Source organism: Balaenoptera musculus, chromosome 3 (assembly GCF_009873245.2).
Source record: "Balaenoptera musculus isolate JJ_BM4_2016_0621 chromosome 3, mBalMus1.pri.v3, whole genome shotgun sequence".
Lineage (NCBI taxonomy): Eukaryota > Metazoa > Chordata > Mammalia > Artiodactyla > Balaenopteridae > Balaenoptera > Balaenoptera musculus.
The window spans coordinates 112,286,792-112,294,674 of record NC_045787.1 but is presented as its reverse complement, the minus strand read 5'-3'; the positions used below and the strand labels follow the sequence as shown (position 1 = coordinate 112,294,674).

General features: G+C 34.9%; 1 protein-coding gene across 1 annotated transcript; it reads right to left on the bottom strand.

Moving 5' to 3' along the window:
• Positions 1-221: 221 nt before the first annotated feature.
• On the bottom strand, positions 222-7,535 carry LOC118893032 (F-box/LRR-repeat protein 21). Its single transcript, XM_036848157.1, has 5 exons — positions 7,477-7,535; positions 4,994-5,360; positions 4,382-4,504; positions 1,215-1,386; positions 222-865 (listed from the first exon to the last, which is right to left on the bottom strand). The coding sequence occupies exons 2-5, from the start codon at positions 5,357-5,359 to the stop codon at positions 222-224; spliced, it is 1,305 nt and encodes a 434-aa protein (XP_036704052.1). The 5' UTR covers position 5,360; positions 7,477-7,535.
• Between the last annotated feature and the right edge of the window lie 348 nt (positions 7,536-7,883).

The following is a 7,883-nucleotide window of genomic DNA, read 5'->3' as shown; positions in this document are numbered from 1 at the left end:
TATCTAATACACAATACAGTGTCTGTGCCCTATATGTGGTTTCTGTCTTTTCAAATTTCTCTTATTTTCTCAAATGTTTCTGCTGTAATCCATTAAGACAGTTTGCAAACAATAAAATATTTTACCTAAGACATTTCCGCAATGCATCTTAAAATTTACATTTGCAGATAGAAAGAAGCTAATCTTATAGATTAAAAAAAAAAGTTAAGAATCTTTGGTAATTACCAGAGAGGCATGACATCAGGGAACCATACTCTTCCCAGGTATTTGGAGACTTCAGCATGAATTTCATCTAGGCTATAATCATCATCAGGGATCAAAACTTCCTCCATGATAGACAGCTGGGTTAGCCTTCTCCCACATAGTCTTACAAACTCAATGAATGCACTGCAGCTAACTTCACATTCACTGAGGCCCAAGGCTGTTAAGTTTTTACAGTGTTCAGCAATACAAATAAGTTCATTATCAAGAGCCTGAAGACCATTAGCACATACTACTAACTCTATTAGTCGTGGACAGTTAAGACCTATCCGTCCTAGAATTGCTTTGCTTATGGAACGACCAAAATAAAGGTGAGTAACAGGGGTTTCTTCTTTGAAGAACGTCTCCAATTCCTCTTCATATAAAAAGAAGTACATAACAACATTAACTCCAGGGGAGTGTTTAATGAGTACATCCCAACTTTGTTTTTTAATAGAAAGAAATTTGATTTGTCCAGGATTTTCACTCACAACATCTATTCGAAGATGCTCAAGGTTAACATGGGTCTCACTTGAAAGTGCCAGGAGAAGTTCATCACTTAGCATGTAATAATTTAATGCCAGTTCTCTAAGACCTTGACAATGGTCAGCTACACAAAGGATTCCTGCAGGGAATGGGGAAAAATCCTTAAACACAAAGAATATGGATACTAATATAACATTTTGTGAATTTAAATTTGATATTAGTTATTCATTATTTGCTAAAATAGATGTAATGATTTCTGAGGAGATGGATGCCAAGATATATATCATTATACATGTAATAAAAAATATCCATAACTAAGATACTCCTAGGAGAAGCAATTTAAACTATACGTAGCTTATACATTAAGAGGTCTTTTGAAAAAAGATTAATGAATTATGTCTTATAAGCATGTAGTTTTCAATAGGAAATTGCATTATTACTACTACTATAATAAAAAACATCGTGCAAGCTTAAAAAATATAACCTACCATCAGATGAAACATGAGGACAGCTACTCATTTTGAGGCGTCTTAGAGTATCACTATTATTGGCCACAAGAATCTTCAAAGAAGGATCATCCACTGGTGTGTCTTCAATTTTGATTGATGATAATGATTTTGAGTTGACAAAAACAACTGTAAGTGCTGACACAAAATGAGACTAGCATGGCAATAAGAAAAAAATTACAAAAACATTATTTAAACATCTACAGCTTCAATTAAGTAATTCATTAAAACTATATCAACATGCTTACACTAACATAATAAAAGCAATCAACATATTACTATTTTTCATAGTGCCATTAGCCAGTAGAAGACATTTCTATAACAAAGTATAGTTTTATACTTTTACCATCAATAAATGGAATGGTGAGAAAGGAAGAAATTTCAAAGATTTCATAAACACATCTTCCAATTATTTTCAATCTTAAGGATTTGTTTTTCAATATTAAAAGGATATAATCATATTTATTTCCTAGAATAGAGGTTGGCAAGTTATGGTCCACTAGCCAAAATCAGTCCACAGCTTGTTACTGTATGACTCATGAGTTAAGCGTGGTTTTTACATTTTCAAATGGTTGAAAGAAAATTTTTAAGGAGTAATATTTTGTGATATGTGAAAATTATATGAAGCTCTTTCAGTGTCCATAATTAAAGTCTGACTGTAATACAGCCATGCTGCCTCATTTATGTAATGCTATGTCTGCTTTCACACTACAGTGCTAGAGGTGAGCAGAACAGTATGACCCACAAAACCTAAAATTGTGCTTTCAGGACCTATTCAACCCCCTAGCCTGAAAGAAATAGAAATCTTATCTTTTTATTCACTTCTGTATTTCCAGCACCTGAAATAGTATCTGGCACACAGTAAAAGGTCAATATTTATTGTTGATGAATAAATGATGTCATATTCTTCCAAACTTTTTTCTAGCAAATTATCTAAACAAAGATACAGTTTGAAAACTTCCTCTGTTTTGCAGATTGACAAACTAAAGCTTATTTACAGTTTGACTTCAAAATGGATGGAATTTCACAAGTTTTCAGATCCAGTATTTTTTGACACAGATAGAAAGTCTGGAAACGAAATCCATGCATGATCATTTTTCCTTTTACAAAATCAACTTGGATTCTATCAAAGGCTCTATTGTCCCTATCAGAATGACCAAACTGGTTATACATCTTAATTCATTTATAAGAAAACATTGGTTTATACTAATTGTAAACTGATATACACAAATTTTTAAATGGTGGACAGCTAAACCTCTTTACTAAATTTTATGGTGCCAAAAATTATTAGAGGAATAGAACTAGATCACTCATTTTCCTTAAGAAATATAAGGTTTATTTTCCTTTTCATCAACTCTCACCCAACTCTTTTAGTACTGAAGGACACATTTAAGCATTAGAGTACATATTTCATTACAGTAACAATATATTAGTTTAGTACTTCTTACGCCTAGCAAAATGCTGTATCTTTACATTACTTTCCCTCGTTTACAAATGAAAAAACTGAGGCTCAGAGAGATCCACAACTTTGCCAGAAGCCACAGAGCTCATTTTGCTGTGGAGGCAGAGCTTGAAATGAAGCCTGCTAATTGCTGGTGCTCCACTCTGGTGACTGCATCAGCTAACCCAGAAGCTAGCCCCGGAAGCTGATGCGCAACATGAGAGACAGTTCAGAATCTAAGAATTTCAGGTTGATCTGATTCCCTAGCTCCTAAACAAGGAAATAACTATTTAGAAGTAGTAAGTTTTCATCTGGTTACTTAAATTACTTGAATCCCCAAAAGACCCATTCTTTTCAGGCTAGCAGAAATGCTTGCTAGAAGAGAGCCGTGACCCAGTTAACGAGAAAGGAGATGCTACTATTCCTCCGTCCTCTTCCATAGGAAGGTTTCCATTAGCCAGTTTTACTGACAACCATAGTTTAGTGCTTATTACATATCAGGCACTATTCTAATTCTGGGTTTATAATGGTAAATAAGCAAAACAGAATCCCTGCCTTCAAGGAGTTGATGTTTTCTGTCTGAGGAGAAGAGAGTAAACTAAATATGTTAAATAAACAAGGTGATTTCAAGCCCTGATGAAGGATATAAAGAAAATAAAATAGTGTAATACAGTAGTGAGTAACTAGAGGAGGGGGTGTTGTTTTAGCAAAAGTAGTCAAGGAGGGCCTCCCTGAGGAAATGGCCTTCAAGTTGAAGACTGAATGAAGAGAAGACAGTCATCAGTTTCTGTGGCAGAGACTGCTGGTTGCTTCCTAGGAATTGATTCCTAGGGTTGATTCCTAGGAATCATCCATCCTTTCTTTTTTGGTAATCTGGTTCCAATTTTTAGCTGGGCACATCGCCACCCAGCTAAAAGACTGTCCTAGCCTTCCAGAAATGTGGTGTGGCCAAAGAGCTAAGCTGGCTGACAGACAGAACCACCATGAGGTACTTATGGCTAGTCCTGTGGTACTTACAGCTTGAAAAAGGAGAGGGCACACCCTTCTCCCCCCATTTCTTCCCTCCAGCTGTCTAGAACAAGGACGTGATGGCTGGAACTGAGAAAGCCATCTTGGGCAATGAAAATGAAGAAAACACCTTGGAGAGAATGGAGTGCCCAGAAGGGGCGTGGGTTCCAAACAACTTCATACCAGCTATGGACTGTGGCACCTATGGATTTCTTTAGTGTAAGAGAAATAAACCTCAGTCATGTTTTCAAGCCACTGCTGTTTTAGAATTTCTACTGTAAGGATGCAATCATCATCCTAATCAGTATAGGACATTTAGTTAAACATTATATTGTTCCACCTCCAATGGAGAGACTATAGAATTACAGGAAAGACACCCACTATTGGCCCTACACACGCTACATTCAAAGTAACTAAGTAAACTGGCACTTGAAAATTCTAAGTATAACATCCAACTTTTATATTAATGACATCTACTGTGAAACAATTACTAAAATTACAGAATATATCTAAAGAATGAAACCATGCATCAGCTATTTCATCAAAAATAAGTGCTAGTCAAATCAACAGAAAATGGCTTTAAATAATTATTTGAGTGCAAGTAGGGTTATGGTCTGTTTTTAGGAATAGAATTATTTTTGACTAGTTCGACAATACTTAAGAATTTTAGTAGCTCTCACAAAAATGTCTAGCATCTTACCTTTGACACATTCATAAAACTTGGCTTGGCCGTTGAAATCAAGCCCAAAGTCTGGATAGAACAATTTACCAGCTGAGAAAGTATATCACAGGCAGCTTCTGCTGATTCAGTACTACTGTCAACCTACAAAGACAATTTAATATCTTAATTTCCTGAATATAACTTATCAGAAAGTTATTGGTAATGTAATTATTTAACAGAATTCAATTGCAAAACCGTACTTAACCCTTCAAGCTATAAAATAAATTAGAATTTTTCTCTATATACACTATCTCAGATAAAAAATGAAAAATAGAAATGATGACAAATGAATTTTCTAAGCACTTTAAACTTTCGAATCTTATTTACACTTTCAAATTGTATTTATACTTTCAAATACAATTACCTGAATTTTAATAATGGCATCTACATGAAGGAAGCTGAAGTTTAAATTATTCAATTATAGCTCAAGTGCTACACCTAAATCTATGCAAGTAACAACAGATAAATAGGAAAAAGTTTGGGATTAAAATTCTGCAAAATTCATTGATTGTTTCAATATAATGATCTAGTTATACATAAATGTCAACAAAACCCAAGTCATTGTTTTTATTTATTGTTTATTTTTCTTACCTTAAAGCTGACGTACTGGAGATGGGCAGCATGCTTTTTAATTATCTGCTGAATGAGATCAGGATGAGTGGAGTTAAAATATGAAGTAGCTGACTTGTTCAGTTCAAACTCAAACTTTCTCCAAAGGTCAGGAATATGAAAAACTTCATTCCATCTCTTACATACAGAAGATGCCCGGGCCCGATCCATTAAAGGAAGATACTGAAAAATGCGTAACACTACATAGTGAGGCAAACTCCCCCAGTCTAGAAGGACAGTGTATGTATGAGTCTGGTTGAGAGACGAGTAGAACCCAAGTTTAGGCTGTTTCACTGCTGGTGAAGACTGGACAACTTTATTCACAACAGATAAATTGTTCCTCTTCATTCTGTAAACATTAAACAATGTTAAGTGATAATTTTCCCATCATTTCCATCATATATTTTGCTTTAATTGTATGGAATAACAATATTAGAAAATGAGAAACAGTTTAAGACAATTTTGACAAGAATCTTCCACTTTCATGCGTTGATAGGTACTACTACTATGTGCTAGGGATACAGAGATAAATAGGAGGGGACCTGCTCTCAAAGAGCTATGGTGAAACGGCAAAATACAGTGATAAATGCCATCACTGAAATTGGGACAAGTTGCAATGGAACATTAAGGGAACGGCATGCATTTGAGTTTGTATGTGGTGGGGGGGGGGGTTGGGGAAGCTTCCAGGAGGAAAGGTCCAAGGAAGCAGTGTATGTGCCAGGTTTACTCCTCGTCAATTATTGTATTCTCACTATCACATTGCAATTGTGCTAAGAACTCCCAGGGGGTCTGGGAGACGGTAAAACATAATTAAAAGCATAGATCTGGGTAAGTCCCAGTTCTGCCATTTACTAACCATGGGATCTTGTCTGAGCAAGTTAACTTAAGCCTCAGTTTCCTCATCTGAAAAGCAGGGAGAACTGCAGTACCAATCTCATAAGGTTATTGAGAGGATTAAAGTATCTTAAGTGCCAGGACACAATAAGTGCTCAATATATGCTGCAGTCATTGTTGCTATATTAAATTGTCCAGTGAATCTTCCTGAATAAATTCCATGACATTACTTAAGTTGGAGCACAATTCTAACAAAAAGTCAAATGACCTGTGACAATGTTCAGATGACACCCAGGACACATGAGCTGCAGAGAAGTGGGATATAGCAGGGACAGAAGCTGTGTGACCAGCATACTGGGTCCTTACGAGCCAATGTAAAATAGCAAAGGAATGAGCATTCTCTCCCAACGAAAAGAAATGATGACTCTCCAGGTATTAGTCAGCTTGAGACACAACTGAGTTCCAACAAATTTCAGGTCTAGAAATACCCAGATATATAATCCTGTACATATATTTTACATAAGAATCTAAAGTATTTTAAGTATACAATTATTTAAAAGGTAAAATAATGATAAGAGTAGTTCTGAACTTATGTTGACTATTTAATCCTCTCTTCACGCCTGAATGTTAGGAATGTGTATGTGGAAGATTTGGTGTCATAATTGAAACCTACCTTCAAATCTAATGAAATATCTATTTAATATGTAAATATCTCTGTCTTGTAAGTCACTCTGTCTGATGTGAAACATTTCTTAACTACAACATAGAGTTGGATCCCAGAAGCAGGAATGACCTATAAAGTCACTGAACAAAATGAAAGGTCATCTTTAGGGTTTGGAAAAAAAAAGGAAAAAAAAAATGTATCTCAAGCATCAGGCAAAAGAGCTACTACACACTTTAATCTGACTAAACCAGTTATGTGCATAACTGAGCAATACAATGTAGAATATATGAAACTGCTGACATCAATAATTCAAAGCATATACTATTTTAAAGGGCTAATTCCCTAAAATGAAATACGATGGCCCAGAGAAGGTAAAGGAATGGACGCCAGATTCTCAACTCTGATATGGAGCACATTTATTGACATTTGGCTTGTAACTGTTTTACTTGGTAGCCTACAGAATGGAGAGTTAAAATTTTACTAAGGAATTACAAAAAAGTTATCCCTAACATAATCCGTCATTAAAAAGCAGTGAAGCCAAAAATAAAACAAAGACTTCATCCAAATGTCCAGTTAGAAAACTGCCTTGCCATTCTAAATAAAGGGATTGTGCTATACATTAAATCTGTATTAACATGGATTAAACATTAAACCTGTTTATTTATTAAAATCATTAAACTGCCAATTCACTGACAAATCACCATAAATAACTTAAGGATATTAGGTACCAATAATTCTATTAAAAATAACATTTTAGCTTTCTTTTTCCTCATGTACATTAATTTTCAGAATATAAAACCCATCCACAAATCATAAATTTCATATAAAATAGTTTGATAGCAATGAGCATCAGGAAAATATTAGAACTCAAGACAAGTTGATCTTTGTTAGCTTGGAATTCCAGCCTAAGCATATACAATCACTTTTCAAAACTGGTATTTCTTTTTCAAACTACCAACTGTCTTACCTAAAGAAGGCTTCCAAGTTAGAGTTCCCTCTGAACAAGCGAAATGAAGTAACTGCTGCCATGGGGTGCTCACCAACATCCATCTGATTTCACTTCCTAGCTTGGCAAAACACCACAAAAACACATTTATCAGAATATATAAGTAAAAACCCAATAATTTTTATGCTTAGGATATTTATATATCATTGTATATGTTGAAAGTTTTTGTCAGGAAATTACTGATTCCCAAACTATTTTCTACTCAGAGGAAAACCTGTCCATTAAAAACAAAACAAAACAAAAACACATTAGCCTGATTAATGGAAGTACTGCAACACTTGCCAGGAATTACATGTGAAGTTCTGCTCAAATAGAAGGCTGTGTGTGGATCAGTCAAAGGAGGGCTCTGAAAATTCACATTTTAATAA

Coding starts and splice junctions, on each gene's coding strand:
- LOC118893032 (XM_036848157.1), bottom strand. CDS start 5,359: ATGAAGAGGAACAATTTATCTGTTGTGAATAAAGTTGTCCAGTCTTCA. Junction 1,387..4,381: donor GTTTTATGAATGTGTCAAAG/GTAAGATGCTAG, acceptor TTGCCATGCTAG/TCTCATTTTGTGTCAGCACT. Junction 866..1,214: donor TCCTCATGTTTCATCTGATG/GTAGGTTATATT, acceptor CATTCCCTGCAG/GAATCCTTTGTGTAGCTGAC.